At 39.0% G+C, this 26,594-nt stretch overlaps 1 protein-coding gene across 1 annotated transcript; it reads left to right on the forward strand.

The window, feature by feature from the left end:
• Positions 1–1,259: 1,259 nt before the first annotated feature.
• Positions 1,260–26,594, forward strand: IL18R1 (interleukin 18 receptor 1). The gene is made up of 13 exons (XM_074815132.1): positions 1,260–1,377; positions 2,320–2,530; positions 4,081–4,209; positions 5,156–5,273; positions 6,294–6,534; positions 13,087–13,264; positions 14,960–15,113; positions 15,627–15,689; positions 17,964–18,120; positions 18,295–18,428; positions 19,714–19,875; positions 21,460–21,618; positions 23,683–26,594. Exons 4-13 carry the CDS (start codon positions 5,225–5,227, stop codon positions 24,081–24,083), a joined length of 1,698 nt encoding a protein of 565 aa, XP_074671233.1. The 5' UTR covers positions 1,260–1,377; positions 2,320–2,530; positions 4,081–4,209; positions 5,156–5,224; the 3' UTR covers positions 24,084–26,594.

Consider the following 26,594-nt stretch of genomic DNA (forward strand, 5'->3'; position numbering starts at 1 on the left):
CCTGTTAGATTGGTTTTGGACTCTCATGTAAAATCATTATCCTCTTTATGATATATGCTTTCTTTTAAGTTTTAAAATCAGACACTGCATCATAAAACCAAAAACCACTGCAAAGTACCTTGTATACTTTTTAGAAGTAGTCATACTGGATTAGATTCTTAGCTGGCTTTCCTGAAGTTGTGCTGATTTACATTACCTAATGATCTGATTGCTTTTATATACAATTGTTTCAATCTGTGATGAGGAAAACAAATGAGGTGAGAGAATAAAACTCTCCCGGGTTTCTTTGCTTTGCCTCAGCAGTAAAATATGCAAAATAGCCAGCTCTGTGAAATCTCTCCTTTTTTAGTGTAACCTGCTTGTTTTACCTCTGAAGTGACAGCTCCTGTTGCTATTGGGAACGTCTCCATTCCCAGCTGTCCTGGGTAAAAAAAAAAAGGTAGATGTCACCAAACAAGTATCTGAACATGAAAAGGGTGATATGAAAATAAAAGAAATCCTGAGGGGATGATTCTTTTCCTGCTGCTATCAAAATAACTTTATTTAGAAATACAGTGAATCATTGCAAAGTACATATCGAATAAACCATTCACGTGAAATAAACAGTGGCAAGCATTCTCAGGAACAGTACTTAAACGGGAAATACAGCTGTCAGAAATCCCTGATGAAACTACAGTTCCAATATATCAACATTTAGCTAAAAAGCAGGCTCAGCTACTGCCATGAGGGCTTATTTAGAAGCGAATCCATACACTCCCTTTGCAGTAATGGAGCTATAAAATGTTTCATGTCTCGAAAGCTTGCATTACTCTCTCCCCAAAGGGAATGCTCTCACAGAAAAAATAGCACTGAAATCGGGACATTTCTGATCTAAGTATTGTAGGGTCACGTGTTTTGCCTTGTGTCTTTTCCTGCAGACCGTATTTTGTAACGCTTTAGGGGTATTTATTTATTTATTTATTGATTTTTATTTTGAGGTCTTTGCAGAGTATCAGCCTTTCAGGATACAGTTTATCTCTTTGCACATCTTCATTCTCAAAATGACGCGAGGGGCAGAGGAAGCTGTAGCAGAGATAGAGGTTGCTATATTCAGCTCAATATACACGTTCCCAAACCTCCATCCTACTTCCATCGCACTTCTTGGAAAAGAGTCCTGCAATGGGCATTCAGCAGAAAAGCGGAGGAAGAGGCGTTTCGACCACCGATAACCGAAGACATCACCTCCTTACGCTTTTTTCCCCCCCGGAAGGTTGTGACAGGGAAGACCCCCCCGTCTCCTCAAAAAGTTGACCTTCACCCCCTTTGCTCGCGGGGTGTGGGTGTGGGGGGGGCACCTCTGGGTTTCACCCACCACCGGGTGACAGCCCAGCACCCTCGGTAAGCCTCGGAATGCTTCGAGCGGCCGTCTCCGCGCTGCTGCCCGGCCCCGGCCCCGGCCGCGGCCCCGCTCGGCTCCGGGCAGCGCTTCTTTCCCGCGAAACAGGGAAGCGGCGCCGCCGGGCCCCGCCGGGCCCCGCCGCCCGGCGCAGGACGGGCCGGCGCGGAGCTTCCGCCGAGCGCCGCGGGGGCAGGGCCCGGGGCAGCGGGGCGGGCAGGGGAGGGCTGGCGGGCCGGGGTGGCGAGGGCGGGCCGCGGGCAGCTTCTGTTTCCCTCCCTCGGAGGAGCCGAGCGCCTGCCTCTGACCAGGGCATCTCTGCGGGGGTATTTGGGGGGTCCCTCGCGTCGCCCCGCCATCCCCGTCCCTCCGGCCGCGCTCCGGCAGCGGGTTGGGGGGCGGCTGTGGCTGCCCGGGGCCGTGCGCGGCGCCGGGGGACGCGGCTCCGTCTCCGGGGCACCCTGCCTGTCCCTCAATCCTGCCTGTCCCTCAATCCTGCCTGTCCCCCAACCCTGCCTGTCCCCAGCGCTGTCTCTCAACCCTGCCTGTCCCCAACCCTGCCTGTGCCCCCAACCTTCCCTGCCATGCACCCCCCTCTCTCCTGGGTCTATGATAGACTTTTTCCTTATTACAGAGATGTCATAAATAATTTAGCTCTGATAAGGGTTTATTCCAACACGCCGCCCCTCACTGGCACGGCAAAGTCGCCCTCCCCGGGGCTGCCCCCGGCTCTTTTTCTCACACCGAGGTGGCTTTGGGGCAAGACGGGCTCTTGAAGTGCTGTTGTAGATGGTAGCAGCAAAAGATGATGCTAAAACCTTTGTGTATCAGCCCTCAAATGCCTCATTTAGGAAAGTTAATATTTGTAATTTGCTATTACCTTTCCATTAATGCTAGTAAAAACGAATTTCTCACATCTACCTTTTCCGGTTTCCTCCTTGCAGTCAACAGTTCTCAAAGTGAGAAATTCCACTCTTCCTTTTTCAGGAGGTTTTTCAGATTGAGCTGTCTCTGTATTGACTCACTGAGAGAGGTTAATCTCTTGTTTCTGTTATGAAAGAGGTTCAGAAGAGTTATAGGTACAAATTGTAACTTTCTGGGGCTTGAAAGACTGACTACCTCTGTGTCTGCTTTCTGCCTGGCAAGACTTGCACAGTAAGTAAACTTACGTTATTTGAAATGAAGTTGGATTTTAATTTTCACCAATAACTTGCAGTCCTGGCAGAACGGTGCTTGGACCTAGTGCAGTTAAGGCAACTGTTTGCTAGATCCTTTTGTTTTCTTCATGAATCCTAGGCAAATTATGGCACTGTATGGTAATATTTGAAAAAAACTTAAATTCCACAAGATGCCATTTTTAAAGAGGTAAGATAGTGCTTTCCTACCTTGACGCCAAAATGTTTGTTCAAACAGTCTGACATTCAGAAAAATCTGTTGGTTTTAAAACAAGGAAGTCACAACACTTTAGGACTAAATTCAGGTTACCAAAAGTGTTGATCAAAATGAGTTACTTGACCAAAATTGAGGATCACTTTGATGTATCAGTCCCCTTTCATTGCAAAATCTTCTGGTGATTCAAGGAAAATTAAGAATAATTATAATAATGCTTAAATACACACAATTGGCTAGTTCATGAGGTATCCTTAATGCACTTTACAGAACTTAAACCTTCAGTTTGTTTAAAGATTTTGTTGGCTTCACAATGGCACAATGATTTTTAAAAACCATTTTTTATTATTAAAATTCCATCAGTGGCTTTAAGCATGTCTGAAATTTGAAAAACATGCTTAAAGCTATTACTGCTTTGGGCCTTACAGGCAACTGGTTTTTTTTATACTTTTTCAGTGAAATGGTCATTCCCTGCTATTGCCTTAGCATTTTGCCTATTGAGTATTTCTGTACTCATTTATTAGGCAGAGAATCTTTGGCTTTACTTTAAAATAACTCTCAATTTCTTTCTGAAAATTAAAAACCTTATTCTGTTCCTTGAAGAATGTCTTTATATTAGCTGACTTTCACCAAAAGCATTTATCTATCCTTTCCCCTCTTTTTCCCCCTCCTACCATTTCATCAAAGAGAAAACTTTCAAACCATGCAAACCATATGGCTCAAATGTAAATACTGTTAGCCTAGAGCAGAACAATTTCAGACAAAATGATCAGGTTCAACAGCAATGTGAGATTAAGGACCTGTGTTTTGCTTGTTAATAGTAGCCAGTAATCTCAAACCTGTTTATTACTAAGTAGCTTGCATTATACTGTGTTCTTTAATCCCTGTTGAAAGAGTGAAGGTCTCTGCTCTGCATTCAACAAAACTTCCACTGTGTGCTGATGTGATGTGCCAACAAAGAATGGGATTTAGAATTAAAAATCTGGTGATAAATGTTTTTATCTTTATGTAGTGGATCATAGTTTCATGGTCTGTAACAGCTGTATTTCTTCTGGATGTGATAGGGTGAAAAATGAAAAGTAAATTCAAGAAATGAAAATAGAGAGGCCCTTCTTTTCTTGTAAAGTGTAGCGGTTTGAAACTGAATGTGTAGAAGGGAAATGAAACCAGGTCTGATGAGTTTACTCTATGACCCTTCCAAGTTGCTTGTTGCAGTACTCAGCATCCAGCTTCTTCTAGCTGCTTTCTAAATGTGGATTTGCCTACCAGTCAGTTTGAAAAAAGGGATGTGAAACACTTCTTTCATCTCCTTACAGTGATCTATGGGATGATGGCATACTTGTAAAGAACTGGGCAGAACGATAAGAGAGCAGCTCCAGAGTTTGCTGTCATTCTGGAATATTGCTGGAAATGCAGTAGTCTGTCTCTGGCCGCTTTATATCACGGTAAGTATGTGCTTTCTCAAATTGCAACAGGTTTAGGGAATAAAACCAAAGAAGTGGAATGCTAACGAGATTTCTTTTTTCAGTGCTCTATGAAATATATCCTCTGTGTGTGTGTGTGTCTCATTTGTCCATGCATGTTTGGGTCAGTGACTAAGCAAGGTTGTCTGTCGTGGCTGCAGAGCTTGAACTGAGCTTATTATGTACCTAATCTGTCTGTTTTTTAAGCAAAACTGAAGCACAGTCTTAGGACTGTCTCTGCCTTTGGTTGTCAGTTAATCCACTGTCCTAAGGAATCTCAGAGAAGATACAGGGCACTGGTATTGTTTAGTGGTGTTTGCCTTTGAAAGCGCAGTTGACCACATATGAAGCAATTGAATATGAACTTCTTCATCTCCTCCCCCTCAGTGGAAACGTTAGCATTCTCAGCTGGTGCTTGCTGGTTCCATAGACAAAATTGTAAGGCAAAATTGTAGATCTGATTGTTTTCCAACAGGCTCAAAATTAATCGAGATGTCCAATCTATCAACATTGTGCTGTTCTCATTGAAAGCAGGGGAAGTTTCTACTAGCTGTTTCTACAAGGTCCAGTCTTACAAAGTTTATACTCTTTGTGGAGAAAAAAAGCACAGTCCTACCCTGTGGTAGTTGTCTACTGACTTGGGATCTAAGTTTGAGTGTTTCTGTAAGATTGTCAGTTTAATCAGAAATGTGAAATACATCAAGTGAACAAGAAAATGGAGGAAGAAAACCTTGTAGTGCTTTCTGAATTTAAAATAAACTTGCCAAGAAAAATCTAGATACATTACTTGATGTATGAAAACAGCTGTTATGATAAAAATGTGCAACTTTCCATTTGGAAAGCCCTCTTCAGTACCAGGCAATAGTTACATGCTCAAATGAATCTGTTTCACTGCGCTTGTGATGAATCGTGAATCTATTTTTCTTAGGCTTTCAGAACAAGCAAGAACAATTCAGTTTCATTTTTCTGGAGAAGAAGTGAGAAGTAACTGAAGAAAATGACTCTGATGATTTTTTTTCTAATGTTTATCATTGAATCTGCCACTGGTAAGTATAAATCTTCATTTCAATAGTAGAACCTTCAAAATATTTGTTGAACATGTGGCATCTTCTTGACAGTTGCTTGGAGTGGGGCACGTTTTGTATTTTGCAGCTAAGATCAAAATCTTAAAGATTTTGGCAATTTCAGCCCAGCTCCAGACTGGTCCAAAATACCAAATTATGAAATAAAAAGTGCAGAACCTGGAGACATCTGATGATGTTGTATGAGAGCATGGCTGTATGAAGAACCACAGCAAGAAAGAGAATGAGTCTGCTTCTTTTTGTGCCATTCAGAAGTATGGTCGCAATAGTTGCTAAACAATGGTAATTTCGGGAGAAATAGATACCGAAGGCTTATTTTATTCTTGACTGTTAATGCTAGACCATGGTCCCTTTTCTGTATTTTTTATGACTTCTGTATGCAAAGGTACATTTGAGAAATTTGATTGGAAAAGCAGACTTTGAGACTAAATTTTACACACATAGTCTCATTCCAAGGCAACTTTCCTAAAGATATCTGAAGTTTTTAAGAAATCTAGCTACATAATGATTTAGTTTTAAATAAGAAGATTAAGAAAATGCAAATGTTAATTCATAGGATCTCTGCTTTTATGGCAGTTGGCCGGTTCTGAGGATTAGCCATATTTGTCAAGTCAAACCGTATGTGAAGAATTTCTCCTTTCCCGTTTCATTTGTGGCAGCTGCTGTAATGTAGAGTGAGGCCAGATTCTGCCATTTGTACCCATTTGATTCTAACACTGTTGGACCCACATGAAAGGATCTTAGGGAAAGTTCCTTTTTTTTTAACCCTCCTTTTCCTTCTGGTTTTGCTTGGGTGAGGTAGAATAAAGACTTGGAAAACTGAGTTTTCCAGTAACTATTGCTGGAATAAATAATTACTTCCAAACCACTCTGCTGAAAGAAAGTTGCTTTATAAAAGACCAGCAGCACAGCAAATCACTTTAAAGTCAGGCTAATTTTCTGAAAGAAGCTTCCTAATGTATCTCTTTTCCTCTTTCTCTGAAGAGAAGCTGTGTCCTCTTCGTGCCTCCATTGACGTGTTAGAAGGGGAATATTTTTTCCTTTGTTATCTTGAGTCAATGCAAGAACATTTTCAGGAAGAAGCATACACAATAAACTGGTACAAAGAAAATGCTGGCAAGCAGCAACTGATAAAGGAAACACAGAGAATTGTTTCTCAAATGAATTTTCTGGAGTTTTGGCCAGCTGAGCTCAGTGACTCTGGGAATTACTCTGTCACTCACAGGTGGGTACACAAGCTGGTGGGTGAACATCTTGCCTTTGCACTTGTCTATGAAGAAGCTAATTTCTTTGTCTTTGTATTGCTAGTGGCATCTGTACAAAGAAGGTGCAGGGAACTACATTAACTGTGGTGTCATTTTCCACCTCGTTTCACAATAACCATCCAGGCAGACCTGTAATATTTACAAATAGCTATAGGCAGTTGCAGCCTTTTAAAGGTTCTGTAAACCTTTTGATAAGGCAGGTAGCATTTCTGCTGGTTTGTGATTAATTACATAAGCAAAAATGAGTGATAGGCAACCCTTCTGTCCGTTGCCAAGTAAAAGGAAACATTTGCTTGTCTTCTCCACCAGACTTGTTCTTCCTTACTATGTTGAGTGGATCTCACGCTATGAGGCCTGCCAAGTGTCTAATTGTATAGTAAAGTAACAAAGAGTGGCATGGCTGAACTCTGGTTTCTGTGCAAACCTTTGCATGCTTGGAGCCATTCAAAGAACAAATGAAATAATTGGATTTGATTTCTTAGGCTGTAGAACTTTCTGAGTCAAAAGGAGAAATAAGTGTGGGCCTCAATTATTTGGTGGTAATCTTTGTTAGGCCACCATGAAAAACTGAAGGACTAAATCAAAGGTTTGCTGCATGGAGTTCTCATGACTAACTTGTACCAAAGTGTAATTCAGCATTTACAATTGAAGCAATAATTAATTTTAAGCAGATTATTTTACATGTGATGATTTGTGATGTTCTCCAGGTAATATTTTTAAGGTTCTTGCCTGGTTTGTAAAGGTTATGAGACTGCAGATACTGAAAAATGCTCTCCACATTTTTTCAGTAACATTGCAGACAGGTTCGATAGTTTACAGTTTTAAGCTAGACTTCAATTGTTAACTTCCAAGATAACTTGAAAGCTGAAAACTTCATGTTTTATTTTTCCATTTAACATTATTGTTATCATCTTACTGCTATTATTTTAAAAAGTACTGAGTCACAGTATCTAAATGCTAAATATTACAAATGAAAAGTCAACTGGTAGAATATTTGTTTTGGGTTTATGTGATTTCTTTTTAATTGCAGGGTATTCTTTATCCAAATAGTAGGTAAAGCTTGAGACAAATTTTACTCATGTATGTTGAACCCAGTCTTAAGAGAATTGTCTTTAGGGGTGATGAGTATGGTAGTTTAGTTACTTTGCTGTGCAAGGTCATGCAGAGGTGGTGTATTATTGAGTACAGATGTTTGTCTGAAGTAGCACAAGTGAAGCCAGCTGCTCGGTTTTGGTGTGTAGGGGTTAACATTAGATAATACCTGACATAGGCTTGCCTGTTGTCATGGACCTGTACTTTTCATATCAAGTCTGAATTTGTCTTTAAGTTTTGGCTTTGTTGATGGCCTTGATCAGTCATCTATACAGTCATTTCACTAAATATGGTGCTAAAAAGTTATTAAATCTAACAACTCACTCTACTGCCAGCATCTAACCAGTGGTATGAAATGCATGCTCTGACTTTCTTTGGCATGGGGAAGGATAGGCAGAGAGCATATCTGAATTGCCAGGCTACTGAGGGAGGTTGTCATAAGGACCCTAAAATAAAGGACAAAAGAGAGGAAAGCTGTGATAACCCCAGCCTTAATTCACGATCCCCATGGTTTTGTGATTATTTTAAGGACTTGGAGTAATGACAGTGAATCCACAGTAAATTACAAGAACTCTGTAAAATGAATATGAAAAAAATGTAAATTTCAAAACTGAGGTATAGAAGAAGAAGACCTTAAGTAAAACTATTAGGATGAAGTTTGTTAATATATATGTGTTGGAAAACACAAAAAAGTCTGAGTCCTCTGTGAAACATCTTCACTTGCTGATTTGCTTAAGCAAGAAACTAGGAAGAAAGGTTTTGATTACATCAAAGCATTCATTTGGAATTAAGAGATTTGATTTTCTGCTTTTTTGTTTAATCTTCTAGGACTATATTATGCTACTACATTTTAAAACTCAGTTTTGAAAGAAAACATTTTATTTGGGAAAAAAGTTTCTTAATTAAAAGTATATTTGACCACTCTGAAAAAACTAAAAAACTTTTTTTTTTTTCTTTTTTTTTCCAAAATTTCTTTCTGTTAGGCCCATACAGCTACTCATTTTTTCTGTTAGGATCAGAATCAAGGCACATGCCAGAATCTTGCAATCCCCATGCAGAACTCTTCACAGGTCTTACCACTGGAACAATGAGCATAAGGGGATTTTTTTCATAGGATTTTAACATGATCTTGGGTTTAGTTTATATGATGGTTCTCACTGTTAGCAAGCATATTAAAGCAGTTACACTTCGGCAAATACAGATTTTTTGCAGAAATGGTTTTCTGCAGAGACAGAGGACTTAGTAGCCTCTATTGATAGGGAAAATGGTGGGCTATTGTGGACTACTGAATTGGTTTAAGATTTAGCAGGAATTGCAAATAGAATGGAATTAATTTAATTTCAGAGCATTTATAGTAGGTTAAAGTTTTGGTTTTGAAGGCAGACATTCTAAATATATTTTTATTTATCTTTTTTATTTTCAACTATTTGATTTAGAGATGGATATTTGTAAGCTATATGGGAAATGATTTTTAGAGTGCTTATAACTGCTTAGGCAGTTTTAGTGAACAAAGTGACAATTAAATGTACTGCAGATTTCTGAGAAAAGTAAGACAACACATGTTGACAGATTTTGCAAACTAATTAAATTCAGGCATTTTTTTGTGATATGTTACAGCTGACAATAGACAAGAAGTGAAAGGTGAAAATGATGTGACAATGTATTTATGGTGTATTATCCATTTATTTTTGACTTAAAGAAGAAGTTTTCTAGTTAAAGAAGTGTCCTGCTGAGACATAACGTAGATAGCTAAAGTTTGTGTGTGTGTTGATGTGTTCCTGTGTGTTTGTTAGTATAGGAGACTTAGGATATAAATTCAGGAATTAATAGATGTCACCTGTAAGCCTGAGTGTGTCCATCTTCGGCAACATTTCTTGAAAATAAAGGATTTCATATACACTTGTAGAGGGAGTGGTAAGCAGAAAAACTGTCACACATCTTTGGCAGGATTTCTAATCTGTGTGTTTTTTCATAGCCTATATCCTGTGGTTATCAAAGAAAAAAACCAGAATACAAAAAAGCAGGTTATCTGGTTGCTCTGTGTTGGTGACCTTGAAACTGAAGGAATTTACAGGTTCCTGAAAAAAACGAAAGTACAGAGATCCATGATAAACACATGGTACATTTTAAGATCCTAATACTACTCACTTTTTTCAATGTGTTTAGAACAGTTGAAAGCAGTGGGAACACATACATTTAGAGTTAATATTATAGTTTGGAAGGCAGAGTGACAGTTTCTTGCAGCAGATTGAACTATTGAGATAACAGTGTTGTGGTTTAACCCCAACTGGCAACTAAGTACCATGCAGCCGCTTGCTCACTCCTTTCCCCTCCCCCCCACCCCCCTTCCCACCCCTGGTTGGATGGTGAGGACAATCGGAAAGAAAAAAAAGGTAAAACTCATGGGTCAAGATAAGAACAGTTTAATAATTGAAATAAAATAAAATAAAATAAAATAATAGTTATAATAATTATAAAAATAAAAGGAAGATAGCAAAAAGAGAGAGAAATAAAACCCAAGAAAGACAGGTGATGGACAGTGCAATTGCTCACCACCCCCTGACCGATGCTCAGCCAGTTTCTGAGCAGTGATCCCCACTCCCGGCCAACTCCCCCCAGTTTATATACTGGGCATCATGTCATATAGTATGGAAAATTCCTTTGGCCAGTTGGTGTCAGCTGTCCTGGCTGTGCCCCTCCAGTTTTCTTGCTGGTAGGGCGTGAGAAGCTGAAAAATCCTTTATTTAGGATAAGCACTACTTAGCAACTAAAAACATCAGTGTGTTATCAACTTTATTCTCAAACTAAATCCAAATCATAACACTATACCAGCTACTAGGAAGAAAATTAACTCTACCCCAGCTGAAACCAGGACACACTGGCTTGTTGCGGTGAAATAGCTAAGGGATAACTTAGAGTTGGCTATGTATCCAGTTGGTTTATATTCTCTAAGGGCTTTCACTTCCTTGTATCCTCTCCTGAGTCAATCTAGTTTTTGCTATTCTATCTTGGTGGGTTTGGTGGGGGGAGTTGAAAGGCTGTTAAGCCAAAAATGGTTTTGTTCCCCACAAATTATCACTAAGGAATCTCAGCAAGTGAAAACCAGGATAGAAATATAACAGCTCAGACACTAGCAGTTTAAACAATACAACTTAATTTATTTTTTTGTTGAAAATCATGTATATGGCAGCCAACTAGAAATTATGTAAGCCAAATTCATCTTAATTTGCATAGGTATGATTTTATCACCTTCCAGGGAGCTGGTCCTTGTCAGATTTTGGCTCATCAGGTAGAGTATCTTGATCTACTTCAGGTGAAATCCTCATATTTGTTGAAGTGATTTCACCAAATATGATCACAGAAGAAGACCTTTGTAAAGTGACAGTGCTGAGGAGAACATGTTTTTTTTTCATTTACTGATCCTTTTCTTCCATCTGCTGAATCTAGATAGTAAATTCATATGTGTTTTATGGTTAGATCCGTAACTGTCTCTCCAGCAGTATTCAGATACTAGTGTGATGCCTAAAGAAACACACAAACTTGGTGGAATTAATTGGAACTAATGTTTATGTCTACACCTAAACTTATCTTGGGTACCTTTACTGTCAGGGAGAGAGAGAGGCCTCTCTGGGGCATAGATTATCTTGTCCTAAACCAAACAGATAAAATAGGTCATGTAAATTGCACTCTAAAACGGTGACTCTTGCCTGTGGTCCCACTGCTGACTGTGATCAGTAGCTCTGATTTAAATGTGTAAATGTGATGTTGAAGAATAGGAGGACTCCACCCAGTGTGAATACCATGAGAGTACACCTCTGATGGAGAAGTTTTGGTAAGTTTTTTCCTGTTTATGACACCATAGTTAACTGATTGAGAAACCAAACCACTATGTTTTGATTTAGATAGTAAACTGCAATTATGAGTAATTACTATCTCAAGTGAGTAAGGAGAACAAGGAGAACCTGTGTAGACTGAAAAAAGGCTAAAATGCGAAGAGGGTAAGCAAAACACATAAATATATCTGTTTGGGGAGCTTAAAAAGGGGAAAAAAACCCAACAAACCAAAACTTGGTCTAAATTCATCATGTAAATGATGTCCTAATAGTTCTTCTGAATCTTGTAACAGTAAAAGGCATGTCAGTCAAGAATGGTATTTAAGCTGATACACTTGTCAGGCTTGCTTCTCCATTTCAACTGCTTTGTCCCCTTAGCCCTTCTCATCAAGATGATTCTTGACTAGTTTCAGTTCTCCTGGGAATGATTCCTTTTTCTTTTCTTGGAAACAGAAAGACATTTTTGAAGATGTGACTGACACTGGAGGGAAGTGCTCTATAATTGCTGCTTTTACTTTGTCAGACCTTACTTGTTCAGTAAAAAATGAGAGGTTTGTGCACTAATTGCAAAATCTCACCTATTAATTTACAGCAGCATACAACTTCCTCTTAAGCCCTAACTTTGCCAAAGTTAGGCCAACTTTGCCAAGCTTAAGGCTAAAGCCCTCCAGCTTCTTTTCCTGTGGTAGTCATGTATTTGGACATATCCGGCAATGAAATAACTCACAGCTATAACCTGATTCTTTAGAGAAATATGTGCATAGAACATAGTAGATATCTGAATGACAATGGTCAGCTCCTAGATATTCAAAAGAAGCATTTTTAGAGCGTATTCACCTGTTCTTTTATAGATACTGCATGGGATGTGATGACTGTGCTTTAGAAGTGGTAGTTCCTGGCTCTTCCAGTCAGTCTGGGCTGGCCAGCTACTGTGGACCTCTGATCAGTGCAGAATGAAAGACAAAGAGATTAATCCTTTCCAAAAGGCTTTGTTTGCAGACATGCTTGAATCCATAAGTGATTCTGTATTATTATGTCTATATTATTCTGTATATTTCCAAAATAGCAGTGACTAGCACAGTATCAAACAGTGAATAATGTTGCTTTGTGAACAATAGCAAAGTTGCCCACCTTATTTTTGACATATTTTACAAATATGTTTTTCAGTTACTGCTTTAAACCTTAGCAATGCACAGGAGTTTAAACCTGCAAAATCACTAGCTGATTCAAGGTCCTAAAACTCTTTTATGCAAACATGTAACTATACATGATGCCGCAGATTGTTGCATCCTTGTGGTCACGATAGCATATATTGTCATATTTCATAAATACAATTGTATTGTGAAATGTTTTGTGATAGATGATTTAGTTGAGATAACCTCTTTTTTTTTTTTTTTTTTTTTAATGGGAAATAGCATATATTTGGGGGTGGAAAAGGGGAATATCAAGAATTAGTTCACTGTAAATGTACTTTTTACCTACCAGATGTATTAGAGAAATTATTTGTATTTTGTTGTGTAACTCACCAAGCTACATTCCTTTAAAAAGCTCCTAAAACTGATTTTGCTATTTTTTTTTTTTTCATAGCAATGGAAAAGAAAATTTCACACTTCAGAAGTGGACCTTGAATGTACTTGAAAGAAATAAAAGCAGCTGTTTCAACAAAAATCATTTAACTACAGAAATTAAAAATGCTGGAACTGGTCATTCACTGAAATGCAATGATTTGTCTGTCAATGAAAATGACAGCATAACATGGTACAAGGTAATTACTGAAACAGTATCACTCAGATCATTTGCTATAGAAACAAAACATTTGATTACGGGAAAAATTAATTACAAACAATTTTTTAGAAACATCTACAAAGCTCGTAAAGCTTTAATTTCTCAAGTTATTAGGGAAAAAACCTTTAGACGGATATACAAAAGAAAGTTTTTTTCTGCTCTCAGATTTGTTAGAAAAATATACCTGTAATCAGAAATTATTAATAAACTGGTAGTTTGGAATGGTAAAAGATCTGATGCACATATCTGCTGATTTAGCCAACAGCTGGTTTAGCCAGCTGCTACTTTGCTGATATAGATATTATCCTGACACTAAATGAGGTGCCAAGGTATTTGTTTTACAGTTGGCATGTGCTTGTAAAGTAATTGCAAACTTTTCAATTTTGCTGTTTCTGAACACTTTTTACAAAATGTGTAACAGATCTAGTTCTATTCATTTTAGGCAAATCATCGGTCTTCTCTCTACCAGCTTTTGTCAGATCATAGATGATAGTTGTGAAGCACCTGTAACTGTTGGGTGTTGTGCTCAACCATTGGATGAAGCACCCTAATTAGGTTTCTGCCACCCTGTTCCTATGCATCGCCTTGAGCAGTGCTCCTATTTCTCTCAGGTGTCCTGGCTGGAGTAACAGACCCTGTTCACTCCATGTTGAATCAGTTTCAGGAAGGGATCTTGGCCGCTTAAGTATGGGCATCTGGATTCTGCCTGGCAGAATGAGCCATGGCCCTGCTTTCTTGTCCTTTGGGGCCTGGGAGGATAGGACCATTGATGGGTAGGGCCATAGGTGGATATGTTTTCCTCAGAAAAGTACTGTACCCCAGACTGACCTCTCTCATAGCTAAACGGAGTATACCGATGACTAATATTTTAATCCCTAATACTGTGTGAGACAGTGAGGCTGTGAAGCAGCCTTCCTTGTGTCTAAATATCTTTTGGTGCTCAATTGGGTGAAAATTTTCAAAGCCTTCCTATCACACCCTAAGCTGAGATAAAACAGTGATAGTCACACGTGCCTTTTGTATAAGAGCCTGGTAGTAAGCATATGCATCCAGGAAATGTCTGTTCCCTGGACAGTTTCCAGCAGTGATCATTTACCTTCTTGATCTAAGGTAATTCAGACCAGAACCAAATACTGATGCGTTGTCACAGGACATTTCACTTACAGGACATTTCACTTAGCATGTGCTATGAATTAAAAAACCCCAGCAAATCAGAGTTTGTTTTGGGGGATAGGGAGGGTAAACAAATGTGAGTCCAACTCTTGTCACCCTCTGAGATGGTCAGTTTCCCTATCGTTGAGGCATTTTACTTTAGCATGATAGCTCCTCATAAGTCCAGACAACTTTTGGCCACAAGCAGGTGACCCCTACGGACCAAACCATCATTTGGAAAAAAATAGATGAATGCATTTGAATTCCTGATACAATATTTTTATACTCAGATGCTTACTTGGAATTGCAGTGCTGTCAACTTCTAAGGGGTTAAACATTCAAATCTTGCATTTAAATGACCATGACAGAAAATTGAGCTCCCACCTCTTTTGGGTCAGATAAATGTCATTGAGATAGCGAAAGAGTGATGGTGACACTTCATTTCAAAATTAATTTTTAACTTCTTTAAGATTTTGAATGTATGTTTGCTACAGAATAGAATTTTCTGTCTTTATTGATGCAGGACTGTAAGAACTATGAAAATGAAACAGAGCGGGAACTGGATTTTAAAACCTTAACAGTACAGCACTCTGGGATATATACCTGTAAAATTTTAATCAGTCATGAAGGAAAGATATATCACAGCACAAATACAATTAAGCTGGTAGTAGAAGGTGGTAAGAAAGCTTTCTAAAATTTTGAAGCATGCTTTTTGGTTCTCTTTACTATGGAGATTTTTGATTACAGTTCTCACTTGATAAATATGTACAAGGGTGATCAAATCTGGTAATCTGAACTATTTCACAATAATTTCAAAAATAAAAAAGCCGATGAAGAAGTTTAAATGATGTATTACCAATTCTGGAAAATTTATTTAGCATGTTTTCCCTAAAGTTTTATTTTTTTCAAAATTAGCTGCTCTAAGGAAGTCATACAAACTTACTAAGAGTTAAGGGGAAGAGCCTTTCCAACCATTGTAAATTGTGTACTGGATATATATGCATGTGAGAAAAATTCAACAGGACATACTGTGTTTTAAACTACTCAGTAACGCCAGAGTCCAGATATTGTTCTTTGAATTAAATGGACTGTATGTGATTAGTTTTAGAAATGAAGCAAATGTGTAATTTTTACTGTGGTAGAACGTAAGCAAGCCATTACTTCAATAGCTATGCTTCTTTGTATTTTAGATGCACCAGAGACTGTAACTTTGGAGATAGTTGGACGTGATGAAGAAATTGAAACAGAAATGGGTATGAAATTGTATGCTTTGGTTCTGATCTCTTTATGGTTGATGGTCTGGTTAAATCTAATCACATTAAGAACTGTCTGTGCACCCTCCTGGTTCTGATCCATCCTCACATCTGGTTATGTTTTGCTTAGTATATTCCATGATTGATATACAGGTACACTAAATGTACCCTTTTACAGATGCAGAAGCTGAGGTTGCTGCTATGACCAGCGAAAGAAAGTCGTGGTGATAATAAACCATCTCTCCATGGCTTTCTTTGGTAGATAGCAAGCCCCACGGAGTGATGTGTGAAGGATGTCTGGTTTGTTCAGCGAACAGCAATGATGACGAGCAACCTGATGCAGTTGAGGATGTTATTCTGAGAGGAAATGAGAAGTGTGAGGGCTGACAGTCCTGGCAATGCAAGCATGAAGATCTGTCACTGCTACAGAGAATTGGTTTTATTGTCAATAGCCAAGACCTTAACTGTGCTTCTAGCTGGGAGTAGGTTAGATAACATGGTCTGCAGGCTTCACACAGTGTTGGACAGGATCCAGGATTTTGTGATTGAGGCTGTAATTAATTTTCTATAAATAGAAATTTACCTGTCTTTTTTCTCTCCTGTGCCTGAGGGTTTCTCCATTTAGTTACCTAGTCCTTCCTTTCCAAGTCTGAAAATTCATATTTACCTCCTCTGTTGCTCATATGTGTATCTCATTTGCTCAGCTAATTTTCCTTCCTTCCTACAAATACCAGTTGCTATGTCCTTTTTCCAATAGTAGTACCCCAATCCTATGATGCCTCTTGTCTCCCAGCCTCCCAGTACACCCTTCCTGCACATTTCTTCCCACTTGCTGTGCTTGTCCCAACCCTTCAAAGGTAGCAGGGTTCAGCATCAAATGATTATGAGCCACCTGTCTTCCATCCCTTATCTGCCTTGATAAGATCATTTGATAAGGTCATTGAACTACCTGCTGCGTGATGAAACATGTGACATGGTGGAGAGTGAAGGGAATTTTGGGTGAGCTAGGTCCATGGTCTTTCAAACCTGTCATTGTTTAGATGGTGTTCTGTAATATTTCCCCAAAAGTAGCTGTTGTCTATACTGAAAAAGCTATAGAGTTGCAGGTAGATGATACTAGAATTTTAAGTCTGTGTTTCAATCTTTGCAACTGTGATTTGGATTTCTAAGGTCCAAATCTAAGATGGGCAGATTTTCAGCTGGATCCTGCTTTAAAGGTTCTTAAGCAGTTCCACTGGAAACATCCACTCTGATAAATCTTGAGAAGTCAGTTTATAATGTATGCCCTTAGAAAATCCCTGGGCAGGCCTTGCTTACTGGAAAACATTTGTATCTGATGGCTTGAACAAGAACTAACATGCATCTTTTGTGGCTTAATAAAGGGTGTTCTGGATGTGTTCCCTGGAAATGATGCTGGCATAGCTTAGAAATCATGGTGTAAAGTTGCAGCTAACCTCAGGTCAAGCTTCCCATGTTTAAAATATGTTTAAAATAAAATGCCTTGCAAATCATCAAATCTCACACTCCAGATCTTCAGCCTTCTGCTTTTATTTTCCCAAGTGTACACTTGTCTGTTTAGTTTTGCTTTCTTATAATTAACTGGACTCTTTGGGGTGGTTCCTGTCACTTCCAATTAGTGCTTTGAAATGGTACAAAGTAGCTGACTAAGTGACTTGTTCACATATTCACAGTTATGCTGATTTCCAGGTGTGGTGCTGGGATGAGAATTTCTTCTGTGAGACTTCAGCAGGGTCTCCCAACAGGTTTTGGTTTTATTGAGTAATAGTGTATAGTTTATCTATTATAATCAATTGGTTGTAATTCCCCTTACCAGTTACTTCCTTTTACCTGGCATTGGGGCACTGATGATAGGTTGTCCTCTCCTGTTCTCTGCCTGAAGAACATGGTCCAGTTCACAGAATCATAGAGTATCTCGAGTTGGAAGGGACCCACAAGGATCATTGAATCCAAGTCCCTTTAGTTCTATAAAGGCTGAAGTTCTCTGGACTATTTAAATTCTTCTGCGTGTGACAGTTTATCTGAGAGAAAGCAGTGGATGACTGTCCGTCTGCGACAGGGTGCAACAGAGCCCTGTGCATGGTTGCTGAAGCCACACCAGTGCAGGTGGAACACCTATGAAACATCATGCAGGGCTATGAGGTCCAGAAAGGAGCACAGCTCATGGGATACATTGCCCAGAAAGTTGATTTTTTACTGCACTGTGAACATGAATGCTACTTCTGACTAGATCTTCTCATGTTATGCTTTGTTTAGGTAACGAAGAGATACTCAATTGCACAGGTTTCTTGGGTTATTATATGAGAGAAGATGTCAGCCTCTACTGGTTAATTAATCAAACGTTTCCAGAAAAATGTACAGGTATCCCCAAGAATGAACCTTCAATTTGTGAAGAAGAGTTCAAAAAATTACAGTAGGTTTCCTGAAAATACTGCACTTTTATTTGTATGTGATAATGTCCTGCACTTTGTGGAACCGCAAATTCAGTAAAACCTCAGTCTGAGGTTTAGAACCTTTTCCTCAAAATCTGCCTCTCAGCTCGTTGTAGGTTTCTGTATAGTGTTGCTAACAACATTCTTTGTTACAGGTTGGGAAACAAGTTCTACATCACAAGGCTACTACGGATTAAAAAAGTAACAGACGAGGACATGCATCATAATTTCACCTGCATGTTGCAAGCTGATGAAAGAACACTAATGAAAATAGTGAAACTGAAGAAAGGTATGGTATAATCTATGAATCATACTCCTCAGATGTAATTATTAATCATGCCAGCCTTCTCAATCCTGAGGACAGGGTACTGATTTCAGAACATCTCTCCAAATATGTCTGTCTGTTTATGAAGGCCCTGGCCCATCTAGCGCTGGAACTACCAACCCCCTGGGTGGTTCCTCCTGCTCTGAGACAGGGGCAGCGGGGATTGCTGCTATGTCTGCTAGAGAAGCTGTGTGGGGGCTCCATAGTTCAACTGCTGCTGCTGTGGACACAGCTGGGGAGGCTGAGCTATGCTCTGGCTGACAGGTCCCTGGGCAGCACTTCGTTAGATCCCACAACAGAGTGTTACCTGTGCCCTCCTACTCATCAGATTGGTGGGAACATGGGGCTTAACTACCCAAAGCTTGGTGCAGCCCAGTGTCTGCTGTTTGGATAATGCCTGAAACATTCTGGTCAGCGGTTTCTCTCTTGTCAGGGACTCTGTCCTCCTATCTATGGAAAGCTGACTTCTAGCGTATAGTAGTACTTTACATTTATAGTCCTGACAATCTGGAGATTCATGGCAAATGGGCATTCCCTTCTTGTTTTCCATCCCCCTCAGACCTTTCCAAGCCTTACTAGAAGGAAGTACGTGAAAATAGACTAGTCAAAAGATGATGCATATAATGAAGCAAATGAAATAAAGACTACAATGAGCATGACTTGACAGTGCCTTCATAAACACTTCACAAAGATTTAAGGGTTAAAAATTGTATTTGGAACTAAAAAGACAAAGATAACAAAATTATATTTAAGGGTTAAAAAAAAAACTGAAAGAGACTAGAGGCAGAAGAAAGAAAAAAAAAGATCTTGGCTAAAGATATTAAAGTGGCCATTAAGGACTGTTATGGATGGACTGAGAGAGGGGTGAAAGGTAAAGCATAACAGGCAATAATAAAGAACCTGAAGAAAGCTCATTATAAAAGTGGGTGACCACCAGTTTGGGATGCTGTACATCTACAAGGATCTCTAGTGTCAGTCTTGATCCCACAAACAGTTCATTTATGTGTGTGGAGGGTGTGTGAATGTGTGCAAGATTGTTTCTCCAGTTTTTAGAGTAATTCATGTTCTGTCGTTCTCCATCTCAGGACAAACGGCATGCATATATGCTTGAAGTATTATCAGGACAGGATTCACATCAACACAGTGATTTTTTAGTGGGATTTGAAGATGCCATCAGTACTGAATACATTAATCTTGTCATATAATACTCCTTGTTAAGGCTATAATTTCCTGGGTTTCTGTTTTACAGGGAACACCAGAGATCTGCCTGTGCACATATTTACAACTGGAATGGTCCTTGCTGTACTATTTCCATGTGTTGCTGTAGCTGCGGTGTTTGTCTGTGTGATGTTTAGAGTTGACTTAGTTCTTTTTTACAGGAACATATGCAGAAGAGACGACACTGCTGGAGGTATGACTTGGCTAATGCTGACATTGAAATAAGTGTATTGATTAAAAAATAGTTTATGGTAGGTTCTATAAAACTATCATCTTTGAGGAAGAGACAAAATAAATCCAGGAGTTTTGTGAGTAGAAACAGCAAAGAATATGTAAGAGAACTTGATGGTCGGGTGGTAAAGTGAGTTTCTTATACACCTAGGGCAGTAATAGCAGATAAACACGGTGAAGAAGCTGCCTCTGGAGCAGGTAGTGGAAGGGACATGGTTAGATGCTGTTCAGATGCGCTCTGTTCTGCCATATTCTTCATCACAAAAGTTGATGAAGGTGGAGAAGTTTACAATTATCTATCTGTAGAGAGGATGAGCACTCTGGAGTTGTCAGACAGACAGATTGACAGAAATTTGTTTTCACGTCACTGATGCCCTTCAGTGAGGTGAAGGTTAAAATGCTTCCTTGACTGTAGAGGCCATTGCAATGTTTATAGGTTTGTCCCTAAATGCACTTAAGGAGAGCAGGAGAGCACACTACCAGTATCTTACCCAGCAGCATTGCTGTGACCTTCATTTAAGGAGCAAGCCTGACAGTTACCCAATTCTGGGAATAATTTTTCTGAAAATCATGGTGAAAGAACTTGCTGTATATATGTACCTGATTTTCCTAGCTCTTCTTAGTGTCTAAATCAGCTTGAATATAGCTTGAATAAATTGCAGTGGTTGGAGATTTCTCAGTAATGAGTGGATGTCATTTATGCCTGCCAGCATTATTTATCTTATCTGTTGATGTTAACTATCACTGTGTACACTGGCTTACAGGGAGGATCTCCAAGAACCTGGCTTAGGCCATCCTGGAGGAACTGATTGTCTGAAACCAGGCAATGGATTTCCTACTCCTAGAGCTCTTGCATGTGTAGAGTTCCATGGGCTGTAGTTTGTGCTCTCTCTTATGAACTACATGTAGTAAAGTATCTGGAAAGGGAAGCAAAGAAGTACAGTTTAAGATGCAAAGCTATGTGCACTGCTGTATCAATCCAGATAGCTGTTTTGTGGCAGGGTTCAATTATATGGCTCAGTGTGGTAGACCTGGCCTCTGAATTGGTCTTGGATTTTGTGTTTGTAAATTACTGCCCAAAGCATGACCAGACATGGTATACTCTTAAATTTAAAATAATAAATTGGTTTATTCTCTTTTGCCAGTACCCATTCTGCAGAGTAAAATAAATGTGGAAATCTATAATATCACTTAAATAACATTTTTATCAGGTTGCAGACACATTTTTTGCTTCCCTTCATTTTCTTGATCATCACAGATGCGACATTAACTGGTCAAATTAATCTGATTTTTTTTTTAAATACCTTAATGTAGAAAGGATATGTTATTTTCAAATATTTGCTAAGTGCAATCAGAATCTTTTGTATGAAATTTAAATTGATTCAGGATTTTTTTTGTTTGAAGACCATTCGAGGTATCAAAGGAAAGAGTAGGAGTTTCTAGATGCTTTGTTACTGAGACAATAACTTTGAAAGCCAGAATGGTGGATCAGATACTGTATTTCTAATGGTTGCTAACAAGACAACAATTGATGGTTTCTTTCCAGATGGAAAAGAATATGATGCATTTGTGTCATACCTGAAAGACTGTGTTTCTCCTACTGAAGAAGAGAGAGAATTTGCTTTGAAGATATTACCCATGGTATTAGAAGAAAACTTTGGGTACAAGTTATGTATATTTGAGAGGGATGTATCCCCTGGAGGAGGTAAGTGTATTGAATATTTTTGTCATTAAATAGGCACATCATTTTCACACAAAGGTAAAAGTCTGTAATTAGAAGGAATTCTGTCAAATGTGTTGTGCGTTGAAATGCTACATTTTTCATTTAATCTAGACTATGTGCATGCAAAGTTAGCATGCACACATTTTACGTATTTTACAGATATATTTATGGATTCATATACACCTGCACACATACACACACGTCTTTAATTACACAGAACCAAAATGAACAGATGAAAAAGGTAGCATGGAGAAAGTTAGGGTGAGAACACAGAAGATATCAGATGTTTCACAGTACTTGTGCTCTTGCTCTGCTTTCACTGAAAGCAGGTGCCTATGAATGAATTCATACTTACTGCACAGAGCGGCTGGTGTCTCTGGTGCTAGTTATTCTCAGGTAACTTGTATGTTTGCTATATCTTTAATGTAATGGGTGCCATAACAAAATAGGAATGAGAACATGGAATTTTGTTTCTCTAAATGGCCTATGGATAGATGGTCTTTTTCAGATGCTTGGAAAAAAAGATACTGGGGGATTCCATTTAGTCCAAAGATCTAGCTGAGGAATAGGATTTCATTGCTAAAAGCACAGAACAATAAGGACAGTCAGCCTCCTTCACAAGGCAGGCTCTTGTCTCCTTGTATCCATTCCTGACATATTTTTCTAACCTGAGAGGTGCCACAGCTCTCCCAAGCCATTTATTTTGGGTTATTCTCTCTCCTTAAGTATTAAAAAGCCTTTCTGAAGTGTTTGGTCTGATTCTTTCAATAGTTTTAGCTTATTTCCTTGCAATAGTTTTAGATAATTTCTTTTTCTCTCATCTGATCCATTGTGAATATGGAAAACAGTATTTTCTTCTATTTACAAGAGCCTTTGGTCTGTTGTAATACCGTTGTCAACCTCCTCTTTAGGTTACTCCTGCAGTTTGCTTTGCCTTTCCCTACAAGGCACGTTTTGTAGATCTCTGATCTCTGTAGACCTTGTCCCATGGTGCTGAAGCGAGCACAGGAAGTTGTGCATGAGTATTCAATTTGGTGCCTGGGTGTTTGAAGGGTATGACCATTCATTCATCGCTTGTCATGACAAAAGTCGTGGATCTAAAACACAGTTGGAACTCATTTTGTCATCACATGCTAATCTTCTCAACCTTGGATTACTGGCAATAAGTTGGGATATTCAGTGAGGTAAAGGAAGGAGTAACCTGAGGATTACTGAATATTTGGAGAGAGGTTGTTGTTGACTTTCTGTGGAATCACTCCAATGGTATCTATTTTGAAAGAGCAAGAGATGTCTGCTTGGAGGAAGAATAAATTTTGCTGTCACCTTCTATCTCTGTGACTACTGACAGACAGCTGTCTAAGGTAGCTGGAGAGCATCTGTAGGTTTTTGTCTGCTCCAGAGAACAAGCTTTGGCCACATCTGAGCTCATTTTCACAGACTCTTAATCTATAATGTGTGTCCAATGAAGGGCAACGAAGCTGGTGAAGGGTCTAGAACACAAGTCCTGTGAGGAGCAGCTGAGGGAACTGGGGTGTTTAGCCTGGAGAAAAGGAGGCCCGGGAGACCTTATTGCTCTCTACAGCTACCTGAAAGGAGGTTGTAGCGAGGTGGGTGTCAGTCTCTTCTCTGAAGTAACAAGTGATAGAACAACAGGAAATGGACTCAAGTTGCGTCAGGGGAGGTTTAGATTGGATATTTTCTTCGCCAAAAGGGTTGTCAAGCATTGGAACAGGCTGCCCAGGGAAGTGGTTGAGTCACCATCACTGGAGATATTTAAAAGTCATGTAGATGTGGCGCTTAGGGACATGGTTTAGTGGTGGACTTGGCAGTGCTAGATTAGCGGTTGGACTTGATGATTTTAAAGGGTTTTTCCAACCTAAATGATTTTATTATTCTATATTAATCTCTTCATAGGGACAGGATGCTTACATGCTGTTACTTTATAAGGGGAACATTTTTGGTATATGTGTGATTGTTAAAGGATAAATCAATTCAGTGCCTATCCTTTCAATTTAGTTTAATAACAAACTTATCTTTAATTTGCAGCAGTTGTTGATGATATCCATTCATTCATTGACAAAAGCCGAAGACTAATTATTATACTGAGCCAGAACTACATTTCTGACAGAGCTATATATGAACTTGAGAGTGGACTGCATAAAGCCCTAGTTGAAAGAAAAACTAAGATCATATTAATTGAATATATGCCTATAAGTGACTATAATTTCTTACCAGAATCATTGTCTCTTTTACCATCAAAGAGGGTTGTGAAGTGGAAAAAGGATAAATCTCTTCCCATGAATTCCAGATTTTGGAAGAACCTTCGGTACCTGATGCCAGCAAAACCTACCAAGATGAACACCAAAGGGCACTATAATAATCTTGACCTAGGCTCGGAAGGGAGTCCACCATGGACTGAAGGCTGTGATTTTAATGCAGTTGTATAACAATTCTGGAGACAGAAGATGCTGCAGAAAATTGCATTTTGCTAACTAATAGAAAACACAACCTGCACACTTTGGGAAGATAGTGTTCATAAGAGGCCAAGTCTGAGATCTGAGAAGAATGTAGAAATTGTTACAGTGGCTAGGATGATGTTAATCCCAATGCTAAATGCTGTCGCAGAGAAAGTTTCCTCAGCAATCTGCACAAGGAGCAGAAAGTTCATTCTGCTTAGGACTTACCACGTGGCATGAAGCACAATGCAAAACATTTTGATTTCACATTTTCTGGTAACATAGAATGATATTAGTTATACTTGCATACTTTTTGAGGCCCTCAATAAATATAACCATATTTGCAAAGTATTATTATTTAAAGGCTCTTGGGTTTGTATTTTGGTATTTCCTAAGGGTTCTGCTTGGGAGTAGACCGAAACGCTCCTGCTGTAGTTAGCTTGGCATGCAGGCTTTGGGCAATGTCAAGCAGAAAAATCAAGTGAAAACAGGGAAAAGAGAGGTTAGAAAGAGTAGGTCAGATATGGTCAGGCTAACAGTATTCATTACTGAGTTGTACGTGGTCTAGATGAGCCAAGTGGGAGTGATTTGGAGGAATGATAAAGACTTTCCATCCTCCTGTTTCACTAAGAATACTGTAAATGCTCATTTTGGCAGGGAGAAGAGGGGGATGGGATAGAGATAATAGTATTTTGTTTATGGACACTGATATCTACATTATACCCTGACCTGCCTTCAGCTGAGGGATATAGGGGATTTACTTGAAAATGAGATCTTTAGTATGTACATGTACTCCTAACCCTTTGGAACACTTGTACTTAGTATTTTTTTTTTTTAAAACAAACTTAGTAATGCCATTCAAACCCATGGTAATCCTCCCTTATCATTAGCTGCCTGGCAGAAGATACCAACTGACATAAATTCCTGGATAAAATGGAACCGTATTTCCTCCTAGTACCAGTGGGGAGAAATCAATGGAGAAGCTTTTGGAAGATCTTCTGTCAGTTTGCTAGGGGACCGTCAAGACTCAACCCACTAGCATCATTGTCTTACATTCAACTAATGCTAATTCTGAGGACACATCTCTTTGACACTGACACTTAATTCATGCAGCTGTAGTTGAGGAGCTCTGTTACCTTCTCAGTGCACTTGAGAACATAATTGGAGTGCTGGGTGTCATGGCAATGTCTCAGGATTCATGAGAATGAAATACCTTGTTGTTTGTCAATGATTCTGTAATCAAGCATAGTTTCTGACATGTTCAGGTAAAAGTGAAGGCTAAATGTGACTTTACAAAATGGAGACAACACAGTTGCCAGGTTAACGTGCAGATGAAAAGGAACAAAAGAATAAGGCACACATTTGTGGTATCCTTCAGATTAGCTCCAAGAGGTCTCCTTCCTTCTGTCAGGCAACTAAAGAGCTATTGAAATGTTGCACTTTAGGCAAAAGGCATTCTCTGGTTTAAGCTTTTACTGAAGAGTATTTCTGCTTTGTAGATATGTATGTCTTTACATTTCCAAATCTTTCCCAAGATTCAGTTCTTCTGTACCAGTGTTTCCTGTGATTTGTAATCACAGATCAGTTCTCCTGCAGGACTAATGATTGCCCCTACTTCAGAAATGCCATCAGGCATACTGGGCACATCCATTTCTTGGCCAAATAGCTGACAGAAAAGTTAGTAACTTTCCTGGTACTTATCTGACACATAATTTTTCATATGCTCTCATCAGTGCATTGCCTAACATAAAGTGTCAAATGTGTTATACTATGCATGTGAATATGGATAGTGCACATGGTTTGTTAAAAGCTCTGGACTGACCCTACTCTCTATGAGAATTTAGCTATTATAAATTGAGATTGAATTTACCATGAACACCCCCTCACCTCAGCTTGGAGAGATGTGACTGCATATACCTGCTATACCTCATGAAGCTGTACCCTTAAGATTGTGAGACCATACAGAGTTTGACAGCACTGAGGTTTTGCAGAATAACAGAGGACTGTATATAAGGAAGGTTGAAAGCTAAATGGCATTAACTTCAAAGTTGTTTGAGTGACAGCAAAACAGACATTCAAATATAATACAATGAACTAGTCAGTATCTGTAAAAGGGCAAGTATTTTTGCACAGAATGGTATTGTGACACAGTCATTTAATCTCTATAGCTGATCCTCACTGCCCATGGAGTGGTAAAGGGAGACAAGGGAAATTAAGGATATGCATCCTCATATTAACACCAGATGTTCTTCTTATTGCTCTTATAACCTGAATTACTGACTTTAATCAGGGCTTTGGAATGCCTGCTTTCTGTTACCAGTCCCTAGAGGAATGCTAATATGACTTTTATAGACTAGTTGTGTTGATTTGCCTGACCATGTATATGTCAATTTATAAGTGAATCCACATGATATTTGGTTTGAGGTAACGGGTAATTTCAGTGATTTATATTGCATTTTTTGTTTCATTTTGTACTTAATAAAACTTATTTCCCTCTCTCCA

Source organism: Strix aluco, chromosome 2 (assembly GCF_031877795.1).
Source record: "Strix aluco isolate bStrAlu1 chromosome 2, bStrAlu1.hap1, whole genome shotgun sequence".
NCBI lineage: Eukaryota > Metazoa > Chordata > Aves > Strigiformes > Strigidae > Strix > Strix aluco.

Coding starts and splice junctions, on each gene's coding strand:
- IL18R1 (XM_074815132.1), top strand. CDS start 5,225: ATGACTCTGATGATTTTTTTTCTAATGTTTATCATTGAATCTGCCACT. Junction 19,876..21,459: donor AAGAGACGACACTGCTGGAG/GTATGACTTGGC, acceptor GTTTCTTTCCAG/ATGGAAAAGAATATGATGCA. Junction 21,619..23,682: donor GGATGTATCCCCTGGAGGAG/GTAAGTGTATTG, acceptor TTTAATTTGCAG/CAGTTGTTGATGATATCCAT.